We start from the raw sequence: 26,643 nt of genomic DNA, 5'->3' as shown, positions 1-26,643 counted from the left end.
AGCCGAGAAAGTTGTGGAATAAATACTGATGGAGGATCTGTAACATTTATTGTATCATGTGTCATATAAACGAGGAGGTCCTCCGGGGAGTCGGGGTAAGTGAATCGAGCGCCCCCAACCAACACGCTGTGGGCGTGGCCGTCGCTGCTGACGTCACTCTATGACAGCTAGCTGTCAGAAAGTGAGTTCATTCCCTCGAGCCGAGGAAACAGAGCGCAGACGACAAGCTTTTGCTCTTCCGTTGATATCTAGCGCCACAAATCAGCGAGACAACGGACAGACGTTTACACCGAGCCCGGCCATGGACGAGCAGGCGGGGCCCGGCGTGTTCTTCAACAACAACAATAACTCCGTGTTAGCCGGCGGTGGGAAGGGACCGCTGCCCGATGGCGACGCCGGGGAGGCGGCTCGAGCGCAGTACAGTATCCCGGGGATCCTGCACTTCCTGCAGCACGAATGGGCCCGTTTCGAAGTGGAGCGAGCACAATGGGAGGTGGAGCGGGCCGAATTACAGGTGAAAAGCACCACGTTATACACACTCACGGTCGTGTATTGCCGGCACCAGCGGGGCACAGAGTTTTTTTTATCTTTCTGGTTAATCGGGTTGAGTTTCTGTTTGATTGTTCTGCTTAGTAGGCTAGCTCGTTAGCTTTAGCAGAGAAGCTAAAGAAGCTGCAGCCCCCCCCCCCCCCCCCCTCCACAACCCGAGTGCACGACGACTGTCTGCGACCTCTCTACTATGACTGAAACCACCACTTGCTTCCTTTGGGACGTCGAGGACAGGCGTTAGAGTAACATTAGGCTTTTAGGATACAAGTCACATCGGGGGGGAGTGCAACTAATATCTAGATCCACTTGCAAAGTAATGAATGTGTCACGTTAGTGATACAACCTTAAAACCCTGCCTACTTAACCTATAGCGAAACGTACTGCACCCCGCCTTGGTTTTTATTGCATTTTACCTTTTATGCATAGAAAAAACGACGTTGACGAAAGGCAGTATTTGTCTGAAGTGCTCTGATCTCTTAAGAGCTGTCAGTACACGCATACACACTAAGCTAGCGGGCTTGAGTCCGACACTTTTAAGGGGTAAATATAAAATGCTGTCGTGCCTGTCTTTTGATAAAGGCCACACCGGTTTTAAAAGTACATTTGACCCTTACTCTATTGGTCACGCCTCAATTATTCAGCTATTTACAAGATAAAAGAAGACTGTAGAGTTATTGTTTCCTGCTGTGAACCAGACAAACAGGGACTCACAATGTTTAGCTTGCTTTTAGAGAAGAAAATATCTTGCAAATACCCAAAGTCACTCTGAATTCTTAGTTTTGTTGTGTTTTCTTGTTCGACTACACTTCTTACATCTTCTTTTCCCTGTTTATTCCACTGTTTGGACGTGTAGTGCTGTAACATCCATCTTAACATATGTACTGGCTGGCAGTAATGTTCACAAGATGTTCTATAACTGAAACTATCACTACCAGCCTTCATGATTTACTTTTCAGACTTTATGTATCTAAGGCCGGGAAAATGTGTCAGGCCATTCCTATCCAGTATTTGAGAAGACATTGTTAAGGCTTTTGATTGTTTACATTCAGTCTCTGAGTCCAACCAATGGAGAAAAAGTTGTTTTTCTTTTTTCTTTCCATCATTTTGACCTAGTTGTGATGGAGCCAACATTGACTTTTTGGGTCTGGCAGCAGACGGAATGACCTCGGCTAACAAAGAGACGAGAGGGAGACACCGCTTTGTTTTCAGATCGGTGACGTACGCCCTGCTTAGTGTATCAGGGGTTTGACTCATCTGGCCTGTGTATCAAGCTTCCTGTCTGCTGCCATGAAGCAAGCTTTTCAGCCAAGCAGCAGCAGCAGCAACTGCGGCAAAGCACAGTGAGGTTGCTAAATGGTTTATTGGGTGGTTTGTTTGTGGCGGCAAAACAGTGCGCGCTCAATTTGAGTTCTTGTTTTTGTCGTACCTCACCTTAAATGTGTGTTGTTAAACATGATTTAACCTCCAGTGTTCAAAAGAACGTCTGGCTTATTCACAATCTTACTCTTATTTTACTCTATCTCTGTTGCACAATACCTATCTGAATAAATGTTTCAAGAATGATTTCTCTATTTAGTCAGCACTGATCAGTTACTGTGGTTTCTCTTATGTAACCTTGTTGTGTCCTTGAAAGATGTGTCCATATTGCAAGCAGTACTTCAACTCACAGAAGATATTGGTGGATTAAGCTTCAGTGAAGGGACCACAGTGAGGAAGAAGAGGTAGAGATAGTAAGTCATTTTGCTGAACGTGAATAGACTCGGATGAATAATGAAAAGTCGAAGTCGGCATCGAGCCTTAATGGAAGACACTATGCAGCATCTACTGCACCATATGTTCTTTTTGGTCCACTTCATCCTCCTGCAACATGCTGCCGCTCTAAGTGCTCATCACCATGTCCACACACTTTGTGTTTCAATCACAGAACCAAAGCAGACGTGTCATCTTGCACATTTTAAGAAGGCTGCATACAACGTTTCAGCGCTCAGACCATTACGAATGTACATAAAGCGATTTCACAACCCACTGAATACTCTCCTCCCAGGATCTTTTTTTTAATTGTTGTTGGTTGAATAGGCATTGTATGGAAGACAGTTGAAGCTGTGTCTTGCATCGCTGTCTGGGAGGAAGGCTAAAACCAGGGCTTGAAGGAATGTCGTCCAGCCAGCCTGTTAGGTCATGCATAGGGCCACTCCTCTCCGCTGGAGCAGCACAGAAACTGTACTGTACATTAGAGCTGCAACGCTTTTATCGATCAGTTGTCAACTGTGAAATGTACTACTATAATTGAACTACTTTAACAATTTATTGATTTGAGATGTTTTTTCTGGTTCCTTTACTCCTCTGTGCCTGGATAACTTTGAGATGTGGACAAAACAAGACAATTGTGGAAGTTCTTTGAGAAACAGTGTATAAAAACATGTTTCACCATTTTATAGACCAAACAACCAGTCAATTAATCAAGTAAAAATAATCAGAAATGAAAATCATTGTTAGTTGCAGCTCTACTGTACGTGTCCGACTTCCCCTGCGACTGTGCTGTATCTGTAATACAGGCTGCCGTCATACATGATTAAACTCGAGTTGCGAGGTCATTGATAATCAATTGATTAACTCGTTCAAGCTGATTTGTTTAGCTAGATATAGGTTACAATTCCAGTCAGTCTCCAGTATCTTGGTCATGAAAGGGACTACAGATGCCATAAATGATTATTTCATTATCACTTCATCAATTAATTCTTTATTCTTTAAATAGTGAAATAGCATCTTTACCTTAAGATGTGTTGTTGTTGTTGTTGTTTTTGCAATCTTATCTTTTCCAAATGATTTCAAGCTAATTGTAATTAACATTGGAAGACCGACATTGACGTACTGAACTGAAATGATTTTGCATAACATTGCATAAGATTGAACAAAATCCTCGTTACAAAAAGGTGTTGTTTCTAATGAAGCGCTTTAATTTTTTGTACATGGAAAACAACACATTGTAAAATAGTTCAACCAGACTGACAATTGAAAGAGACAAATATCCCTTTGAGCAACAGTTCAATAGGAATATAAGAATTCAGCAATTGCTGGTAAAGTAAAAAGGGAGCTTAGCATCAAATTGTGTGCAGATGTACATATGAACAGGTTCCTGTTTCAGAGCTAAATACACAATATCTATAACAAGCTGGAATGAACAGGCGTGTTGCTTTAGCAAAGCTCTGCTTCAAACTTCTTCAACATAGAAATAGTGTTAGTCCGGGGATAGCACTATTTGAGTTAGATCTCACGCTAATAGCTGAACATAGTATTAAAAAAAAATGACTACAGAGAATATTTAAAGCCACCATTGAGGTTTCATAATGATAAAACATCACTTATGCTTTTCTGAACTGGAAAGCACATTTATTATCGATGTATTAAGTATTCCCCTGTCATGCAACACTATTGGGACATTGACTAAAGAGATGTTTTGTGTCTGAGTTTTACAGTTGTTTTTCTTTTAATCTCTAAAATAGCCGAAGTAAAACCAGAAATCTAACAGCTGATTTCAAACTTTTGAACGATAGTGTGTATCGTGATATTGATTTGATTATCATCCCCAGCCGTACTGATTAGCGCAGATCTTTTCCAGGCCAGATGAGGTTGAGTCGAGTTACGTCCTGTGCAGGCAAGGCGGGGCTCCAGTGTGCTTCATCAGCCCTCCAGTTATGGGGAAACCCCTGCTCCATAGGATATCTCTGTGCCAGAAGTATCTGTCAGCAGCCATAATTTGACACCAGGAGAAGGTTGAAGGTGACTCGGGGTGTACGGTGGCTCTATGTGGGTGCAGACTGAAACGTGGGCCCACTTATCTTCTCTGCATAGAAGCGGCTCTTGTATGTCGCAAGGAAAAGGCTTTCGACTTGAGCAAGATTATTATGTGACACTTGTTATTGTGTGACTTATTTTCCTGTTGGAGAAGACTGCAGCAAACTGTGAGCAGCCTCGAATTAGCCTGCCTCAGTTTGATGACTTATTACTGTGATCTCATGTTTACTTTTACTAATGACAAAGCCTGAGGCGTACTTGGCGTATAATGTGCGGCAATAGAATGGACCGAACCGAGGCACAAACCAGCACATGCACGTATCGTGGCATTCAGAAATGGGCGTCACCGTCGATACTATGTCCACCCTCGAGCTGCAGTTATTTTTGCTTGCCCTCCCAGTGTGCGCCTCAGAGTGGGGAAGTACAAAAAAAAGTACATGCTTCCTCGCCAAGAACATACAATTTTCTCGATGTTGTTGCTCTTAAGGTACCGACATAGAAGCTTAGGGCTCCACATGTTATACGTAGAAGCTGATGCAGATTCACAAAGCTCACGTCCTTTCTCACGTAACCTGACTGTAGACCTCACAGAAACGTCTCCAGTTTTCAGTCACAGGTTCTCGACAGACTGCAATCACCGCAGTGATATTCACCAGAAGAAGCACAAAGGCAGTCATTGTAATGCATTTACAATATTCCTTATGAAAACAATAGTGAGTAGTTTTAAAAGATTTTTTTTTTTTGCTGTGACAAAGCCTGACGGGACCTTTGTTGATTAACTAAAGCGTGGTCCAAAGATCTCTGCTCTAGTGTCCCTGTTGGACTCGCACCAGAGCCTTTCTCTGTGCTGTCGAGCGGCCTGTTAACTCCTCTCCTCTTCCTCCATTCACACTTACAGCCTTCATCTGTCTACAAGGGTGTGTGGGACAGCTGCCTGGTTGAGCCACAAAGTTGCCTTCCTCCCCCATTTTTACAGTAAATCGAGGTCGGCAGTCTGTCAGAGTTGTAAATTGGTCTTCTCACCAGATCAAATTGCTTCTCTCAATGTGTTGTGGTGATGGTATTGTTGTGTTCCCACATTTTGGTTGCACAACAGTGTTTTCCCTCTAAAGTAAATGTTTCGAGCAATATTTCTTTCTTACTAGATCAGGGGTATTCAACTAACATTCACCAAGGTCCCATTCGAGAGAATTTCATCATTTAAAGGTCCAGAACTGAATTGTCTTGCAGCTTTGAATACAGGTTATTCGGACATCATGCGATGTGGGATTATGGACTTTATCTGTGATCATTAACCACTTGTTAAACCACTCTGACTTCACGGTTCTCTTCTTTGACTTCACGGTTCTCTTTTCTGACTTCACGGTTCTATTCCCTGATCTCAAGGTTCTATTTTCTGATCTCAAGGTTTTATTCTCTGACTTCAGGGTTCTCTTCTTTGACTTCACAGTTCTCTTTTCTGACTTCACGGTTCTATTCCCTGATCTCAAGGTTCTATTCTCTGATCTCACGGTTCTATTCTCTGATCTCTCGGTTCTATTCTCTGATCTCACGGTTCTATTCTCTGACTTCAAGGTTCTATACTCTGATCTCAAAGTTCTATTCTGTGACTTCAGGATTCGATGCTAAAAAGAGAAATGTGCGTGCAGGACTTTTTCTGGTTTTTAAACCTCTTGTTTCAGCTCATGTCTCTCTGTTGACGTCATGTTGGTCAGTTATTAATGTGTTAGGATTCTCATTATATTGGGCTATCTTAGGTTTATTTTTCTGTGCCTTAAAATTAAAATGTTTGCTCCAAAGATCTGTGCTTTGTCTTGTAGTGGCGCTTCACATGGCTGCTTTTAATATCGCTGAACATGAGGCATCCTGCATTTGAACTGGTTGTGAGAATAATCAACATTTAACAGTCTGTCCATTATTGGTTCAAGGCTCTGGTTAAGCGATCCACATTTCTCTTTTTGGAGCGCCAAGTGAAATAACTTCTCTGATTCACATACTTTTTCCAACTATCAAGTCTCTCCTGTCACGGCGGGCCCACGACTCAAGTGAGATATTCACACACACATATAGGAATATAAGGCGTTTACAATGCGCGTGATTGGTCGGTATGTTTCCTGGACCGCTGAAAGAGGGCCGTAAAGGCTGGGAAAAGCTGCGCCGGTTAAAGAGAAGTGATCCAAGAAAATGTAATAATTCTCAATGATCTATTGGTGTTTGGTCCAGAGACTACAGCGTCCGGGCTGTTAGTGACCCCTGCTTTAGATACATCTATTGTATGCCTACACACATAGATTTTAAGTATGTCGAGCAGTTTTTTTCTTTGTAAAAGTAACTTTTGAATTTTATAGATCTCAACCTGTATTAAGTGTCATTTGGTAAACCCATAATCAGAGCCACACTTATTTATATTGTTTATAGTAATGTAGTATTGGCCCAAGTTATATAATTATATAGCACCTTCAAGCACAATAGAGCACCACAGTAGCTCTGTCTGAAATGCTTGCCCTTATCAGTATAATATAATTGACTGTCTTAATAAACTACTCAATGCACGTTCTTTCTGAAAGCCAGGATCTGAACAGATGAAATGTAAATTATTTTCCCCCATTTCTAGAGTTCTTTGCTCTCCAGTGCATCCTTTACTCTCTCGCTTGTGAAGCTGTTGTAGATGTTGTTTTCAACGTGGTTGCGCCAGGACCGCACCTTACAGTCACACAACCTATTTGTCAGAGAAAATGCTGATGCTGAAAGATTTAGCTCTTTGCCTGCATACAGTATGCGGGCGTGTGCATGTGCTCTCTGGGCCTGATCTAATATTAATTCAGCAACATGGGATGCAGCACCCTTGTCCTCAGGAGGCCCAACATGCTGCCTTTTGTTTGCACCCCCTGTAAGGTAGCACTGCAGTGTCAACTTGACAGTAAAGCGTTAACTGAAGCTCAAGTGGAAACTCGCGATGAGATGAAAATAACAAATCTGGGTCTCTGTGATCAGGTTAAGGAAAGACACAGTGTTTTGACTTGCAGTGTTGGGATTTTCTTTTGTTTGATGGGTTTTGTAAAAAAGGTGAAAAGCTCCAGCTTGGCTCATTCCAGATAACTGAGCAGAAATCTTTATTGAATCAGCTCACCGTCTTACCCTGACTCTTCAAGCAATCCTGAGTCTCAGCCCGCGGACACGGGCGGCATGGATCGATGTGCAGCGTCTGTGTATAAGCTCAGCCCCTCGGTGAAACACTGGGATCATCACAGGAGAGTGGAGAGAAACCGGCACGAGCAAAACGCTGTAAAGATGGTCACTGAGCGGACATGAAATCAAACTCTCCATCATGTTCTCTCACGGCCTCAATGCAGTGAGAGAACATTTGCATCTCGAAGCATCTTAGAATAGAGAAATGTCCACATCTCTTGTTATAAAGTAGAGTAAATGTAACTTTCTTAGAGTAATTAGTGGTTTTGAATACTCAAGCTATATTGTACTTGAATAGAGCTGTTTGAGCCATAAAGAGGTTATGTTGATCTGTGTTGAAGAACAGCCGAGTAGTCCAAAGCACCTCTGTCTTGCTTCAGTTGTTTTTCTGCCTTTTTCTCTCTTGCTACTAGTGTAATGGCATGTGTGGAATGTACTTGGTTAGTCATCAGGTCAGCCATCGTGGTGCTCATTGGTTTGCAGTCACTGAGAGAGTAAATCCGATGTTCACTGAAAGAAAGGTTGTTGCATTTTACTTCTTTGGCTCTGACTGCAGCCGAAGAGAGAGTGTGTGTGCGTGTGTGTGTGTGTGTGTGTGTGTGTGTGTGTGTCATTTCTTTTACAAATGGAGTGAGCTCAGTCTGGCCGCTGAGCTGGATGTTTCCCTCTGTGTGTGTCTGTGTGTTCACTCTGTCCAGATTAAATGGCCTCATTGTGCTCAAGATGTCTTTGGCGATGACGCAGAACAAGTCTGGAAGGAAACATGTCTGTAATTCACTAATCTCGTTATAATGAACCGGATATTGTTTAGAATCATCATCATTGACTGACAATTAAGTTGAAATGAAGACACAGGATTTGGTGGAATTGTTTTCCTCTTGTGTGATCCATCGGCAGCAATATGTGTGTACCGAGACGACACAATGAATATGCAATGGTTCCACTTTAAAAAAAACAACATACATTGACGTTTTGTTATTATTTTGTTGAGTTGTGTACTTAAATTCAGATGTGTACCAAATCCAGATAAATCTTGGTGAGGTGCATTTGGTCACCTGACAATGGGTTCATATCCCCTTTCTGACCTCTAGTTGCTTTCATTCTGGGGAAAGTGATACGTCAGAGGGGGAGGAAGGAAGTCTACAAGCCCCTGTAACGGTTACACTTGTTTGTATTGCTATTTATGACTTACATAACAATTTTTAACAACTAAGTAGTTTCTCAGGCCCCAAGTGTAACTCAGACAATCCCACAGAATAATGTTTTCATTGAAACAAACACTGTTTACCTGCTCAGGTTTAATTTGGTAGTCAGATTTGACACATTTACCTCAAGCTGAAGGGTGCTGAAAAAGCATATAAAATATGTATTTCTTTATAATACCAATCATATTCATAAAGAGCTGAACATTATATTTTTAATATGTTTGTTTGTGCAGTTATGTGCCGTCTTCAAATGTGTCTCAAATTGTGATGAAGTAGGACTGACAGCTGCTCCCTTCCTTCTCGTTTTACTGATTTGATTAAGGGTAGTAGTTCATAATCAAACTTGGATGTCCTTTATGCCAAGCAGAAGGTATTGTGCCTGTGGCTGGTGTTTATTTTTCTCTCTTGTGCCTCCTTTTCCTGTCTCTGAAAAGCACTGCGCTCTAGATGGATGCGCTGTCCCACACGTCTCTTACTCAGGCAGACTAAGGAGCCCTTATCCAGTTGCCCAATAATGCAGGCAGTGTGAAGCCGGGAATTAAATGCTTCCTGTGTGTCTTTATGGCCCGAGTTGACTCATTGCATTCCTCCCAAGGTTAATGTTTGATGGAGAGATTCACAGAGCGGCACTCTTCTCTGTTTCTGGCACCGCAGGGCGCCAGGCGTCCCCGGGCCAGCGCTTCATGTGGATGAGGAAGGGAACGCTTACTTGTTATCTAGTTCATTGCAAAAATACAGTTTCACCCACAGTGAAATGAGTCAGTGTGCAATATCGTTTTTCTCTCCGTGAAGTTACGCATCAAATGCATCCAAATCCTTCATCCTTTTGGATATGACATGCGTGTGGTAGGGCTTTATTGTGTGCGTCTGATTGTTGAAATTGGTAAAATCGTGGCACTTTTCTAACTTTTTAAGAGGGACCGATCAACTGTTCAGCTGGACGTGAAGAGACCTTCAATGGAAAATAGCTCTGCAATTAGCCAAATGAGGTATTTGTAGGTTCTGCGGCCTAGTTGCATGTGATACAGTTTCAACGCCCCAAGGCAGTGGTCCTCACTGATATTTGGATTGAAGCCACTTTTAAGCTAGTTATTTTGGGAGCCACACAGTCTGGGCCAATCCAAACAGTGATCATTTTCCATATGCAGTATTTTCCTAATGCCTTATTTGTGCCTCTGTATGTGCCTCTTCTCCCGTCCTCCAAAGACAACACACTGTTAAGTGGTGTCTGCTTTTTTTAATGTAAGGTAATTTATCACTTTTTCCCGTGCCGTGTCCCAAAACCCTCTTCTTAATCCACATACAAATCAATACTTCCTCTGGTGAAAATTAATGGATTACTCCTTCTGGTATTTTCTCTCTTGGTTGTCGGATTTGCTTCTGTTTGTTACTCTAACTGAGCCTGTAAATGTACCTCTAGGTGACGTTGAACCTTTTTTTGGAGCTGCCTTTCTTACTTGTTTTTGCTTCCTGTTTCAAATGCTTTCTGATAGCTCAAGAATCTTTAAAGTGAATGCACACTAAGCGTTTTTATCGTTGTTGTCAGTCTCAAATGCATTAGTATAGATCCAGTTGAGGGTGAATGCACATAAAATGGGGCGAGTAAGAAATTGGAGACTTTACAGAGTGATTCATGTGCTGTGCTGATTTTACCTTTCAAGAGCATCAATTGTTGGCATCCATGCAGACTGCTAGCATGTGACCGCTGCCAACTCACCTCAGTGCTGCTTACAATGTCAAACTGAGAACCAGTGGCCTAAATCCTAAGGGCACTGTAGCAGGCAGGTTGTGATGAGTTCCTCTGCGGAGAACTGTGGATGTAAGACGCTGTTAATACGAGGCAGATTGAAGCGCTGTCATGACTCATTACTGCAGGCAGAAGCAGCGCTACTTGCTATCCGTGTGAAACTGTGATCCAGCCCACTCAAACTCGCACCGTCCTCTCTGCATGCAGAGTGACATGCAGGGAATTAAGTCAATTTTCATTCCCTTTTTAAGAAGTTAATGGGTGGTTTTCGACTTTGAATCATTCCCAAGAGAACGTTTGACTGGAAATCCGTCTTTTTGCGCTTTTCTGCACCTTGTTTGCAATGGATCTCGCCCTGTAATGCTCCGTTTCCTCTGTTACAGATTAATTTTTTAGCCATTTGTGTTTATCCAAAATGGGTTTCAACATTCCACTCGGATTATTCTTTTCCTCACTACAGAGTGGCACTTAGATCCACCTTTTTATGCTCATTGTGTTGCTGGTGATGGTCAACAACTGACATCAGTGTCATTTTAATGAAGTGGCGAATCAACAGAGTTCTTGTCCTCTTCTCTGTGAACAGTGCAGCCTTTAAACTTTAGCCGCCTCTTGAGCTGTCTGGCAGTCTTCATCCGGCTGTAACCCCTAAAATACTGGATTGACTTTGTGAACGGACATGTAGTGGAAGACAACCTCGTAAGGATGCAAAATAACGCTTTAACCACAGGAAAACTATTTGTGTTGTGCAACTTGTGAACATAATTAGTGAACAGAGCGAATTCAGAAAATGATTAAATCCTTTTTTTTCCTCTTTTTTTCCAGAATTTAGAAACATTTATGGCAATACGGCCTTACATGTTTGGGGTTGGTACTTAGTTTTGGTGAATTGGTGAAATGTATTTTCTTTTTTCATTCTGTTATTTTTACATGCACACACACACAAGCTCAAGAACTGTTTTAAATATAGATTTTAAATATAGATATTGATTATCAGTCAAATCACAGACACCAAGAATCTGAACTAAATTTATTGTGAGATAGCCAAAGATTCCCACCCCTCATAGTAACAGTATCAAGTAGTTGTGCTCTTAACTCAGGCCAGTATCTCTCAGGCCTGATGCTTGTGACTGAAATGTAATCTGATGGTTACAATGGCAGCATGTCAGGTCCTGCTGGAAGACAAATACAGTTACACACAATCATAATCGTCTCTTTTGATTTATCTGATGCACCTCGTGCACTGCATGCTTCACTGTGAGCTAGCCGCTAAGTGTGCACACACACACACACACACACACACAGACACACACTTGTGTGGTACCCACAGCAACTCAATGTAACGTAATGCTGACTCAGACTGAGTGCGTCAACAGCTGCTGCCTGTTACTGGAGAGAGAAAGTGGTGTGCAGAGGGACAGGGATTTAAGAGGAGGCAGGGGCGATTGTTGGTGTGTGGGAGAGTGAGTAGGTTAGATTAAAATAGAATGTTACAGATTGACTTTTATTCCCCATCATGCCACGCATATTGATTTGACATCATCCTATTTCAGTCTCGACAGAAGTAGTCCTCCTCAGATGCTGCCTCGTGGAGGCTGTGTTTGAAGTCAAATATCGAAGATGCCAAAACACTGGAAACATGTCTCTATTTATAAAAGCAACTACTTTAAATATTTTACGACTTTTAAAATGTGACCTGACAATCCTATTTTTGCGTTTTCAGGCACAGATCGCCTTTTTGCAGGGCGAGAGGAAAGGCCAGGAGAACTTGAAGAAAGACCTTGTGAGGAGGATCAAAATGCTGGAGTACGCTCTGAAACAAGAGAGGTGAGTTCCTTACCTCCCACTGCCGGCTCAGCCCACCCACAATATACACAAATACCTCAGCTACACTGCAACAACTGCGGTATTTCCATGTTTTCCACGCTCCTAAAAATACATTCCTGCTTCTGAGAAATATGGAAAAACGTGTGAGATGAGATTCTCACTGTTCGACAAATCAACATCTGCTGCACCTGCACACAGACCCGAGTACACACTCCAGAGTACAGCTCTCTGCACATCTCTTAACAATGTGTAAAAGGTTTGCTAGCGGTTTACATTTTTTCCCAGCGTCCTCTTGTTTGTATTCTATGCGCACCGGTCTGATGTCTCAGCTGGTGTCAGCAGAAGCCGTATTGGAGTGAGAGTGACAGAGACCCCTCCCCCCCTTCCCACAAGTCCAGCTGGTGTGATGTCTTCAGACAAAAGCATGTGTTGGACTGAAAGCTTTGTTTGCTGTCGGATGCTGACGACTTGGGGAGAGGAGGAGAGAGGAATTCTCTCACCACCCAAGGCGAGGTCGCCGTCACAGCTTCCCTTCTCCAGTAAACCAGAAGCATGACATTGTTCTCCCTCCCGTCACGTTGGACAAAAGGTCCCGATGGTAGCTGTGGTGATACCCTTTGCGTTGCGTTCCTCCTTGACGCATGGCTGCACTCAGTTACAGAGGTGTATTGGTGGTTTCAACACGTCTCTATTAATAATAATAATAATAATAATAATAATAATAAGCCACTGAGTGTGTCAATCGAACTCCGAAGCAGTAGATTCACAGAAACTGAATGAAATAATTATCCTATTTTGGATGCATATTAAGCATTTATAAGAGCGTTTATATCAGCAGCCAGTTTATTACAAGCTGGCTCATGACTTTGTAATGTTGGTCATCATTCTCTTTAATGATGGAAATACTGTGTGTGTGGGTGTGGGTGTGGGTGTGGGTGTGTGTGTGTGTGTGTGTGTGTGTGTGTGTGGTAAAGGGATTATCATAGGTGAGTTACCTCAGTCAGCTTTTCCTACCTTTGTGTTTCTTGCCCTGTCAGATTTAAGTTGTAAGTAACCAAAATGTTTCTTTTAACATTAACCAAATTATGATCGAAGCTCAGCAAGAGCCCGCTTGCTATTTAATGTAGCAAACCACTTGCACAGTTGGGCAAGTGATGATGAAAGTAGCTAAAGAGTGAGCCATCTTGTATTTTCTATTTTTATAATTCACAGCACCTTTTTGTTGTTTTTAAATAAACTAAACGTGAAACTTTAATCTTGCTTCCTTAACGTCTCTGTTGAGAGCTCAGTACCAACGGGGCGCTCGCCAGGAACCTGCCTGACAAAGTGGTAAATACAATATGTATGAACGAAAATGCAAGCCAGCATTCAAATGATCCTAGAAACAGTCGAGTTTAGTGCCGTTTGAGAGGATGAAGTCGAAACTCCAGCCGGCTCAGGGGTCGGTTACATTCTGTGCAACCTGTGCAACCTCAGCATCATTAGAGTTGTAAGTATGGAATTGGCCTCTGGCTGTTCGTAGTGTATATTTATCGACTTTTCTCCAGTGAGACCGCCGCATCTCGGCCTCGGGAACAACGCTTATCCCAGAATTACTACCACTTCCCCCTGTTGCCAAGCAACAGGTCACGTCTCCGAGGGTATCTGAAAGCGATATCAGAAATGGCTTTCTGAACGTAGGACGTGCCCAATTCAAAATGAATTCGATTTGGATGGGGGTTGCTTCCTCAGCGGGAGAAGTGTGAACGGAAAGGTGTGAGCGTTCGCCTTCTATTGACCCTTTACGCTCAAGTGGAAACGTCTCAGCGTTACTGCTGTTTTGTATTCATGTGTGTGCCTTTTTAATGCGCGTTTGTCGATGGATTTCCCTTTGTTTGTGAATCAACTTTCGATGGAATAATTTAGTGGCGATATTTTGTCCAATTCTTTTACACTTTTTAGGTCTCATATTTGAGTAACCAACACATTTTTGTTTTACATTTGTAAAGAGTCTTATGATCGAAGTTTATTGCATGAACATCAATGTAATCATCATATATACGATTGTACACACATAACGTGCAACGACAGCTGAAACAATAAGTCAATTAACTAATAGACAAATTAACTGTTTAAGTAATTTCTTATGCTACGAAATGCCGGAAATTCTCGATTATGAATATCTGATGGAGTTCTTTTGAGTCTTGTATGACTGTATCACTGTTTTCTGATCGTGATAAATGATAATACAAATGAATGTTAGCTGCAGTCCTGTTTTCTGTATCATGATACATATTGCTTTCTAAAAGAAAAACTCCATTCAATGGTGTGATATTGATGTCAACACAAACAAGCAACGCCGCCTAACAAGTGAACGTGTTCGAGAAGTGGATCCCGTTGGTGTTGGGAGGACTTTCAAAGCTTATGCAGATTTCATGCATAATGACTTTTCTAAAATAACTTTTTCTCAGACCTTTTTGATCAGCCCTGTTTTTTCTTCTTTCCTTCCAGAGCGAAGTACCACAAGTTAAAATATGGGACCGAGTTGAATCAAGGTGACATGAAGCCTCCGACCTACGACTCTGGTAAGTCCGTGGCTCAAGCGGCAGACCCACCTCCTCACACTAAATCCTTGATCGTTGAGTTCACATACCTCGAGTGACGGGACTGGCATGAATGCAGCGTTCGAAGGCTGCATTCATGTTGAACCTTGTTTGCTGCAATGGCTCTCGGTGTCCTTTCCTGAAGGCAGTTGTTGTTACAGTTGCACTTAACAAACATTGAGCTGCTTGAAGAGGCAACGGAGCACAGCTGTGATCAAGTTGATTTAAAAATGTATTGCAGAGCGAGAGCGTTCACGCACATGAAAGAAAGAACAGTTGAGGACAATCAGACTTTGACAAAGATGCACAATATAAAGGCTCACCCTTTTTATTAAATTATATTTCACTTCTCCTTCACCTCTGGCCAGGAAAATAGGTGTGGTTTGGCCTGTTTTAGGGACATTCATTTCCAGCCAAACACGTGGTCATCAATATGTAGAAAATGTGCATTTAAGAAACTTCAACAGCAGTGTTTCCCAGAAAAATTCTAAAGCATGACCTCGTTTCAGCATCTCAATAGTGATTACTTGCTTTTTCTAAGGAGATAATAAACAGAATCTCTGTGGGGTTTTGCCAACATTAGGACATCACCTTGGACCCAAGATATACTGATAAGCATTTTGTCAATTAACACCCACCCAACCGTTAATCCGCAGGTTAATGTGTTATGCAAATGTCTAATGCTGTGGCAAAGTCCCCCGTGCACAAATATGTCAATGCAAATGAGAAATCCCAAATGAGCTGAGAAAAATCTACAATTCAATTACAACTCAATTGAGAAAGGCTCCCAGACAGCTCCACAATGGCCGATGTGGTGAGATTGTATGTAATCTACATCAGATATCTTAAACACTCTGGGAAATAAAAGTAAAACTCTCTGCATGGCTAAATACCGCCAGACGCAACTAAGAAAAATGCAGACAGGCTTGAGTTTAAACTACTTCACCCACTCAAATCTTAAACATCCTAAATGTTACCCTTTCCAATACAGTACCTAGTTTTACTTTAGTGTCACTCGTGTGTCAGTTCACTGCCTGCTCCTTGTTATATTATTGTAGTTTAATTGGCTCTCTCATGTTCAAGTCCTCTGCCATCATTAAGTCAGATTGCGACATTTCCTCTCCTCTCTCCTCATCTCTATTCATGAGGGCTGTTCAAAGAACCCGGGCCCTTGAAGTGTTGATGAATTGGGGAGGGAGGAGGTGAGGAGGCGAAGGGGAGAGGTGTTATGTGGAAGACGAGGAGTGGGAGGTGTTGTTAGTATGGTGGTGGTGCACCTGCCCGCTCCTCACCCTCCTGAATTAGGCATGACCCACTTTTTGAGGCACCGTCGTCTCTCTGCCCCGCCACACACACACACACACACACACACTCACACACACGCTCACACACACACACACACAAACTCTCCCCATCTAAATCGTATTAACTCGTCTCTCTGCTCTGTGCAAAAATTCCCAGCTGACTCGCGAGTGGAGTACTGACAGTGTTGAATATCAAAGTGAGCTTTGAATCCCGTCATTGCTTGTTTTGTCAGAGCCTTCATTCACGTTGTGTGTTGTTCTGGTTCCAGCGGACACGAACACACGTTGTGCTTTTTCTAGTAAGTCGTGGAAAGTAGTTGGCGCAGAGACCCACCATTTTGAAGGTGTCAGTATGCGTCATCAAATATTGGATCGAGCATCAAGAACAAGCCATTGCTATCGAGGTTAATGTAAAGTTACTCATGTTGACAAACGATAACTTGGGCAAATTTACACTGCAACCCATTTAACCTTTTTGCTCATGATTGGCTTTGAAACCAAGACACCACGGCTGTTTCAAAATGTATTTATTTATTTGTCCATTAAAATTGTGCCTTTTTCATTGGCCCAATACAAAGAGTAGCAATACCCTCGCCCATTCAACTCTGATCCACTGTCGACCTGCAGAAAGAATGTGTGCAGTTTCCAGGACGCTGTGATGCAGGAATGTTTTGGTCGTGTTTACAGAGTGGAAATAATGTCAGCGGCTGTGCTGTTTGTGGAGCTCTGATTTGTGTCCTCCTCCTCTCCTGCAGATGAGGCCAACGAGAATGAGTCCTCTGGATCGCTCAACAATCAGCTGTCCTGGAAACAAGGACGTCAGCTCCTCAGACAGTAAGCGCACAGGCGCGACTCCTTCTGTGACGGAAAAACTAAATCGCTTCACTAAAATGAACTGTATCGCAATACAAGAGTCCGCGTTACATTTCACGTTGTGTGGAAACTTTGGGTTAGAGCTCCCTCATTTGGGCAGCAGCGGTCATTACCTGCTCTGTGTTTTGGGAGGTTTGGTCCTGGTGTATATAAACCCAGACACTATCAGGCAGCCTCCCGCATCATCTGCCCTGACATGCTGGCTACTTTTGTGTCAAGGGACAGATCAACGATGTGCTCAGACCCCTCCCCCTCCCTCCCTTTTAGACGGTCACCTCGCTCAATTTGCCAGAGCCTCTTCTGCATCCCCACAGAGTAGGTGTGATATTGGATGAGTAGCTCTTCTTGCCTCAGCAAAGCTGATGCCATCAACGAGACAACTGCCAGAGGACATGGCATTTTTGACAGTAACAAGTACTCAACTCCTCCTCATGTTGAATTTGATGTTGTTTGTAGGAAATTAGCTTATTGTTTAGAGTTCATTCATGGGCCTTTGCAGCATTATTAAAGACTTGTTGACAATGTCTCTGCATCTACTCATCCAACCGTCCTCCATTCTACGCAATACTGTGCATGCATACAGCATATACGTATTTCTTTCACAATAAATTACACTTTTAGACTTGGGTAAGGCCCTTTGCAACTTGGTTAACGTTGATCACCTTGTCCCAGGTACCTGCAGGAGGTGGGCTATACAGACACCATCTTAGATGTGAAGTCCCAGCGGGTCCGAGCGCTGCTCGGACTAGCCGGGGACGGAGGTGGAAAGACGGGGGAGCGGACCGGTACTGAGCCTTTGGTCAATGGGACAGACGCATCAAAGGCATCGGGCACCAGAGGGTAAGTATGCCCCCCTCCGTTCTATATAATGATCGACAACAGCAATACGATATATTGATTTCATGTGACACTGTGTGGAAGTGGTCTAATAAACTCCTTCAGAGCCAGAAAGCCACTGCAGAGCTCGTTAAAGACGTACATAGTTTAGATTGATAAACTGTATCATGGTCAGTTTTTTCCTTAACTTTCACTGATCATTTCTCCTGGCCACTACATTTTCTTTGTCGACCACTTCTGAAATCCACTGTATGTTGAACGCTTTAGAATCGTCAACACTGAGTCAATGCTACCGGACAGTGAACATATAGCAAATATTATAACTATTATTTAGGAATTGTTTTTTTAAAAGTGATGTTTCTTATTATAAGGAAACCCTATCTTCCATGGTGGTCGGTGAATTCAATTTCCTGAAACCACATTTGTAGTTTTTTATTAAATAAAATGTGTGTGTATTGCACAGTGCAACGTGGCCTTAAAGGGACACACACACACACACACACACACACTGTGCTGTTTGCTGCCTGTGCATTGCACTTCTAAGTGGAGTCAGTGAAGTTTTTACTGATTATGTGCCTTACAGTCTGATGTGATGCATCCATCCTTGCTACTTCTCAGGAAAGCAGAGCTCTCTGACAGCAGCGCTGTACTGGAGGCCTTCAAGTTCATCGAGAATGCAGCAGCTGAGTTCAGCGACGACGATGATGACGAGGACAGCGAAGGGAGGGACAGGCCCAACGTGGAATCCAGAACGGTGAGAAAATATCCATCTTCTGCACTCGCACAAAGTCAAGTTAAAGTTGTATGTACTAATAATCACCGGTCCTCAATATTTTCTCCAGATTCTGAGGAAGAAGCCCCCATCGTCAACAACGCCGGCCAGTATGGACACCAGTGAAGACCCGGACACAGAGGAGGCACTGAAGGGCTTTGACTTCCTGTCCAGTCCTGACGAGATGGACACCTCGCCAGAGTCCAGAGGCAACGGGGACGGCACCGACTGGGGTGAGTCAGATCAGTCAAGAGCAGAGTCTGAATTGCAAGAAAAGCAACAGAGATGCAGTTATCAAGATGATTTAGAGCAATAATGGGCTTGTTTCTATTTTGTCTAGAAATGAAATGCACAAGTTTCAGAGGCACTAAAAATAACGCTAATTATTTGATCCTATTATCTTATGATATGCCAGCGTGTCTGAACTTGATTTCTTCTCATAGTTTGGTGACTGTTCATGAAATACTCGTCATTCATATATCACAATGTAGTCATAAATCATGATGTTTGGATGTTTCTCTGTTTAACCCATAGTTTGTAATCTTCCACTGTGTGTTCCCATAGCCAGCCTGTTGTGACCTCAATGTCTCTTCCACTCCTGTGTGTCATCAACTCTCCCTGATTCTTAGTCGCACTGGTCCTGAGACCCAAAGCCCAAAAAACAATGGGCTTGATTTTGTTTCTTAATGCGGGTTTCAGTATTTGACTCGTGTGTGGGTTTATACACCTATTTGACAAAAAGTTCCCTGTAAGGAGTTTATGATTAGAGCCGTCATGACTCAGGACTCCCCCACACGGCCTTAACTTCCCTCCCACCACTCTCACTTCTTTCAACGATGAAGAGATCCTCAAAAGATTAAATGAGATTATGACGAGACTAAAATCACTGAGGTGTCAGTGGCCTGCTAAATCTTAAAGGCCTACTGCTCTCCTGGAGGCTTTAGAAACCCCCAGGAGAGCACGAGTCTGATGAGGTCTGTGCATCTCGCCCACCCTGCCGGGCCACTCGGGGCCTCCACCAGAGCAGTTTCTCAACAGCCTCTCGGCCTGGTTCTGTTCCCCCTGTGTAGAGAAGGACGAGCAAGGTCCCATTTCTGAGGCCTGGGAGGTGGACCCGGGCATGATAACCAAACTCAAGGAGCAGTACAGAAAGGAGCGCAAGGGGAAAAAGGGGGTGAAGAGTAAGTCCTGTCGGGCGTTGCTGCCTCCCTCCTACTCCTGACTTTCCTGAGTTCAGCCAAAAAGCCTCGAACCGAAACAAAACATTTTGGCTGTTTTTTTTCTTCTTCCCATCTCCTTCTTTAGCTGCTCCGTATTATGCCTTCTTACTTGGCATTGCTCTGTTCTTTTTGTCTATCATTTCCTCTGTCTCCTGGTGATCTGTTCATCCACAATCTGTCGCCTTTGTTTGACCTACCCAAACAAACCGTAAGGCTTGATGCATGTCTTTCTGTCCCATTTAATGTTTTGATTCATACACGCGGCATCTTGTTCATATAGTCAAATATCACATTAGTGTGAGGGGTAGTCGTGCTGCACATTTGGAGTAGTGCTCGTGACCTCAGTCATCTGTTTTCAGTAGCTTCTCCAGTCATATTGATACACTTGGCACCATCTACATCTTCATCTGTCAGCCATGTTGATGTCACAGTATTGTGCTGCTGTAAATGAATATCAATTACAAGCTTTTTCAGTGACTCACTGAAGCGACTCGGCTGAATGCTGCAGCTCTCTGAATAACGGCCCACTTCAGACGGAGCTTTTTACTCTGATTGAATCATGAGATCAACAACTCTGTTTGTCTCACGTTCTTCTTCATCTGATGTCAACACCACGTTTTAAATATGACTTTATCCTCCTCTGGTTGAAGTAGAGGTCTATTTTATTTATTCTTTTAATCTTCACACTGTGTCGGTAGTACACGTTGTGTGTGGAGGAGATCATCTGTCACAATTGGTTATTTAAGGGTGGTGGAGCCTTTGGTACACTACTATTTGGGTTAAGGTTTAACTCAAAGAGCCCACTGGTCTTAAAATGTTTGTGATCGTTAAGTACTTGGTTCACTAAATGATTCTGCCTGGGCCGAGACCCCATGACCTGTATATTATCTCACACTTTTCTTTTCTACTTCAATTCATCTAACAAGGACTTCCTTTTGTTTTCTCTTCTTTTACGTACTATCATTAATTCATTTTCTTTCCTTTCAGTGCTCCTTTTCTTCCATATCTCTTTATCAGCTTGTCCTCACAGCTTTTTGATGAAATATTTTATTGTTTTCTTACTGTTGCCTCTGTAACACTGTTGACCTGACTTGTTAAACAGGGCCGAATCGGTCCAAGCTGCAGGACATGCTGGCTAACTTGAGAGACGCAGAGGACTTGTCCCACATGCAGCCGCCACCATCCGCCCCCCAGTCCCGGCCCAACGCGGTCCGCTTCAACGAGCACGACGGGAACCGACCGGATGAAGGTGCTCAAACACAAACTCCAAGTAGACTTTAGCGATCAACTCTATGTTAGGCTTTCTTAAATGCCCTTCATCCCTGGCTCACCGTGTCCACAGAGGTTATGTATTTATTAATTTGTTCTTGTTTGTTCCCTGTACTTCAGGGAAGTCGTTCATTATGGGCACAGACGAGGCCATGGAGAGTGAGCTGGGCCTCGGGGAGCTTGCTGGACTCACCGTGGCCAACGAGGCCGACAGTCTGGCATACGATGTGAGTAGGAGGAGGCAGAATAGATCTTAAGTGTCATAAGACCATTTCTCTGGGGAAAACTATTTCTGTTCATGTTCTCATGAAAAGCATCCGTCCCGCCGTCCTCTAATCCGCAGCATGCATACAAGTCGCATCACGTGCTGAAAACTTGCCAACTGTGTTGCAAATGGCTATTTTTATAGGCAGTGTCAGGATCGCGACTTTGAAAGTGTAATATAGGATATTGGTTGTTTTTTGTCTCGATCACATACCTGTGTAGGTTGTAGTAGGCTTTTTGTTAAGTAACTGTGAAGAACACCTGGTTATGAAACAGTTAAATGTAATGATGGTGACTTTATACAACCTCCATAAGTTAACGAGATCCTCAGCAAGAATATTGGCTCTTTCTAAATCATTATTCTTGTCATTGGTGCCACCCTTTTAATCTCTTTTAGCTCTATTTTCTACCAATGAATGGTTTTTGTTTCACTGGTTTGTTACTTATGCAAATACAAACTAAACCCACTAAGCACTAAGGGAGATGCTTTGGCTTGTTTTAGGACGACTGATTTGATTCAATAACACGGTTTACTGGATGTTGAGTTTCTGATAAGATGTTTCTTTCTCAGATTGGCAACAATCAGGACGCCATGAGAAAAACATGGAACCCCAAATTCACCCTGCGGAGCCATTTTGATGGGATTCGCGCTCTGGCCTTTCACCCGGTGGAGCCCGTCCTGGTCACTGCTTCAGAGGATCACACGCTCAAGATGTGGAACCTGCAGAAGACGGCTCCCGCCAAAAAGTAAGACTGTCATGTCTTCCTTTTTGGCTTATTCACAGCAGAGCGTTGTGTTCAGTCCCTTTTGTGGAAAAGTGCTGCTGTTGATTACATGATGCATAAGGAGGATAGTTCATCTTAGTTCATTCATCCCTCTGCAGCCCACACAGTTTGTGTGACGTGATGTTTAAGTCTCAGAACAGCAATTCTACATTCATTTATAGCTTCGTACAATTCACCTTCGATATCTAAAAAAAAAATCAACTGGCACTGCTGTGTTGTGTGTTACACTAATGAACACATTGTTTGTCCACAGGAGTGCATCTTTAGACGTGGAACCAATCTACACTTTCAGGGCCCACAGGTAAAAAAAAAACCAAACACTTCACGTAAATACAAACTGATTCAGTGTTCGCCAAGACGGTTTGCTAAATGAATCTAAATAAACCCCAGGGGCGCAGTGCTGAGTGTGGTGATGAGCAGTTCAGGAGAGCAGTGTTTCAGCGGAGGGGTTGACGGGACCATACAGTGCTGGAACACCCCCAATCCCAACATCGACCCCTACGACTCATATGGTAACCGCGTCAAGCATTTCATTTGAATCGGAGGATTTTTCTAATCTGGTCCCGGTAACTGACTGTGATTGTGTTGTGTTTTCCCGCGACAGACCCGTCGATGCTGCGTGGAGCATTGTGTGGACACACCGACTCGGTCTGGGGTTTGGTGTACAGCAGTGCACACCAGCGCCTCCTCTCCTGCTCGGCAGACGGGACCGTGAGACTGTGGGACGCCAACACTCCTTCCCCCGCCCTCGCAGTATTCAACGAAGACAAAAGTAGTGACTTCCAGCTTGTATCTTGACTTTTAGTCTGTCCTTAATATTTGCTTTAATTGAATACTTAACATAAATGTATCTTTCTGCGTCCAAGAGCTTGGAGTCCCCTCCTCGGTGGACCTGGTGAGCAGTGAACCAGCACAGCTGGTCACATCCTTCACAAACGGGCAGCTTGGCCTCTTCGACATGGAGACCCGCCAGCTGGTCCTCAGCCTCGAGTCCAATTTGGGGGAGCCCGGTAAGTTTGCCAGATCAAAGGCTGCCGCTTTTAGACCAATCTGTAACATTCTCCATTGCTTTCTCGGCTTCTAATAATGATAATAAAACACACTACATAACACTTCTTGAATTCAATCATGGCGTTGAAGTGGCGTCGGCTATGTGCAGTCAGAGAATACGGCTCGAGAGGAACATCTAGTGGCAGCTGGAAGAAAGTAAACTGTTAGAGGACTCGCTCTGATCCACAACGTTTTTCTGTTTTATTATATTTGGTTTGATTTACAAAGATTGCTTACGGTTAGGTCACTAATACACTACTTCAGTGATAACACCTGAGTGTGCTCATCAAAGCAATTTTAAGTATGTATTTCTAGTCTGACAAAATATACGTACTCACGTCTGCAGCAAGTAAACACTGATGCTGGTGAGGTGTTGCCACACTGCTGGAACACGTGAAATACTGTTTACATGTTTAACATCCACACATGAGCGTAATATATATTTTTTTATTTTTTATATTTTTTTTATGTATGTATGTATGTATATATATATATATGTGTATGTATGTATGTATGTGTGTGTGTGTGTGTGTGTGTGTGTGTGTGTGTGTGTGTGTGTGTGTGTGTGTGTGTGTGTGTGTGTGTGTGTGTGTGTGTGTGTATATATATATATATATATATATATATATATATATATATATATATATATATATATATATATATATATATATTGTTGCTGCTAAATATTTTATACAAAATTGACAGTTGGTGTAAGTTGTCTAACGTTGCTGCTGTCTTGTACCAGGCACTCCCTGTCAGATCAATAAGGCCCTCAGCCACCCGACTCTTCCCATCACCATCACCGCACAAGAGGACAGACACATCAAGTTCTTTGACAACGGCAGCGGGAAGCTGATTCACTCCATGGTGGCCCACCTCGATGCTGTCACCAGCTTAGCTGTAGACCCTAATGGACTCTATCTCATGTCAGGCAGTAAGTACCTCTTAGCCAGTGCCCCCTGTGCTTTGTCTTCCATCACTGTTTTCCTTTTATGCATTAGTTGACTGGTAGGTTCTCAACCCAGCGGTGACGAAGTTTCATGTGTAGGTGCATAAGAAAGACTTCGCTCAAAGATGGCTATGTATCATCGTCTTTTTTTCTTAATGACGTGATCGTTATTTTCCATGATTTTGTATGACTCCCGCTGTCAATGTTTTCAGTTGTTGATGCGTCTGCTGGGTCCATTCTCTCATTCAGATGCGTCTCAGAGCAGCTGGAGAAAATTTCTTCAACTTTGTCTTCGGCGTCTACTTACACTCAAGGATAACCTGATTAGAGCACCAAACTAATTATGACAATTTCACACAAATGTCTAATGGGATAAAATGTTGAAGTGATGATATTTTGGACAGACATGGATGTTAAGTGCAATGTGACTGAATGGCGGAGGCGTACAGCAGCGAGGCAGTAATTCAGAAGAAAGTCTACTTTATATGTGGAAGTACAATATCTGTACAGTTTGTGTGTAACTGTAGCAATAAAATTCATTTCTGGAGCAGGTGTATGAGATACATAACTAATTCAGTCAAAGAATGAACCTGTCGAGCAAAGGTCACTGATGGTTGCAGCACATTCCTGTACTGGTACAGTCTGTTCTGTTGGCGTTACAGTAACTACTCATTCAAAGCCAAAATGAAGGCTGATCAGTTCAGAACTGAATCCACTTTTACTTAAAGGTCTTAAACACTGGTTAGACAAACTAACATTTTAAATAACCTATATTAATAAAGTAAAGCCATTCTGACCTCTCACTTTTAATGATAAGGTTTTTCCAGACACCAAATTGTCTTGTTTCTAAGTTTCATGAGAAGCTGGTTCATGCTCAGTTACCTATTGCGCTTCCTTTGGAGACCACAATAAGTTACATTTACCACGAGTAACTCGTTATGTCTCCTGCAGGCCACGACTGCTCAATCCGCCTGTGGAACCTGGACAGTAAAACCTGCATCCAGGAGTTCACGGCTCACAGGAAGAAGTTCGAGGAGTCGATCCACGATGTGGCGTTTCATCCGTCTAAATGCTACATCGCCAGCGCCGGGGCGGACGCTCTCGCCAAAGTGTTCGTATGACGTGGAGCTGCGTGTCTCCCTGCAGCCCCGCTCTCTGACTCAGCCTCCCATGATCAGGGACCAATAGAGACACAGGAGGGGGAAGAGCTTCAGGCATGGGACCAGTCCCAGTCCCACCTCTCACAGCCCACTGGTTTCCTGTCAGACTGGTAGACTATGTAGCCACTAGCCTCAAACGGGCCGTGACTCTCCATCCAGAGGGTCGGAAGGGAGGAGGGCAGTCAGGAGGACTCATCTGCCATCCAGGCAGGCCTGGGTGTGACCCCCCCCCCCCACAACCCCTCCCTCCACGCTCACCCCCAGACTTAAACTTAACCTCCGTAGCTAGGAGGTTCAGGACAAGTGTTAACGAGTGTGGAGTGGAGAAAATGAGGTTTCAAGCCGGTCTTCTGCCATTGTGACTTCACGCTCATCCCAAATCCCTCTGGCCCCCGACCTCCCCTCTCAGACAAACCAGGTGCGGCCCCTTTACTCCAAGTCAGGTTTTGGGTTGTTGTGGAGTCTGAAGGCTCGCTGGAGCTGTCGCGGAAGCCTCTCACTTCTTCTTCGTCTCTGCTTCCCAGACTGACTCTGCTAGCTGGCCTGCCTTTATTTTCCTTTTTTAAAAACATGTATTGACAAATGTGCCTTTGCTTTAAAAAGGTCTTGAAAATGTTATTTTAACGAGCTTGTTTTGGGGAACAGGGAGGGAGTGGACGGCGGTCAAATGGAGCTGGTTGTCACAATGTTGTTGATTTTAACATTGGATGTAAAATTACAAATGCTTATAATAAACAAAATATATATTCAGTCTTAAAATTTACTGTGCAGCGTGAGTTTGAGTGCTCCTTTTTGATAAGTGTGGTTGGGGAATTTCACTGCAAAGCTGATAGAGCGATACAGACCATTAACTATAATGCCTGTTTGTTAAATTCAAGTAACTGTACACTTTAGAAATAAGATTACAAGCATATGTGTCCAAAGTAAACCATCTTGGTTATATAATTACAATTCAAACTTGGTTCTAGATGTCCATTTTAGGATCAAATAATTGATTTTTGGCCAGTTTGCTCTCGTGTGACTTGAATGGCTTGTACTGTATGTAGTTTTCCCCAATTGTGCGGACATGCTTGACTACAATGTGATGTATCATGTCCGGATATATACAGTAGTCCAGTGTTTAGCACAACGTTAGTTCAGTACTGTGGGACTACTTTAAGATAATGAGTGAACCATCCAACACAGAAAAGAGAAATGTCCTGGCGAGTTCCAGTTTACTGTGAACTGTGAGGACGAAACTACCCTGCGGGGGGGGGGGGGAAAAACAA

At 43.2% G+C, this 26,643-nt stretch overlaps 1 protein-coding gene across 2 annotated transcripts; it reads left to right on the top strand.

Moving 5' to 3' along the window:
- The first annotated feature begins 178 nt into the window (after positions 1-178).
- Positions 179-26,631, top strand: LOC137779726 (striatin-like). Of its 2 annotated transcripts, XM_068567889.1 has the most exons (17): positions 179-514; positions 12,206-12,309; positions 14,800-14,873; positions 16,951-17,029; positions 17,741-17,908; positions 18,524-18,659; positions 18,748-18,910; positions 19,748-19,858; positions 21,000-21,146; positions 21,287-21,393; positions 22,002-22,177; positions 22,470-22,517; positions 22,607-22,728; positions 22,821-22,988; positions 23,083-23,226; positions 24,012-24,200; positions 25,167-26,631. In XM_068567889.1, the coding sequence occupies exons 1-17, from the start codon at positions 302-304 to the stop codon at positions 25,334-25,336; spliced, it is 2,319 nt and encodes a 772-aa protein (XP_068423990.1). In that variant the 5' UTR covers positions 179-301; the 3' UTR covers positions 25,337-26,631. The 2 variants fall into 2 exon arrangements, with proteins under 2 accessions (XP_068423990.1, XP_068423991.1); XM_068567890.1 differs by lacking the exon at positions 19,748-19,858.
- Positions 26,632-26,643: the final 12 nt, after the last annotated feature.

Source organism: Clinocottus analis, unplaced genomic scaffold, assembly GCF_023055335.1.
Source record: "Clinocottus analis isolate CAN_PGR_092001 unplaced genomic scaffold, fCliAna1.0.p SCAF_8, whole genome shotgun sequence".
In the NCBI taxonomy this organism is placed as follows: Eukaryota; Metazoa; Chordata; class Actinopteri; order Perciformes; family Cottidae; genus Clinocottus; species Clinocottus analis.
The sequence above is the reverse complement of the archived record's forward strand: the minus strand, read 5'-3'. Positions and strand labels throughout refer to the sequence as shown.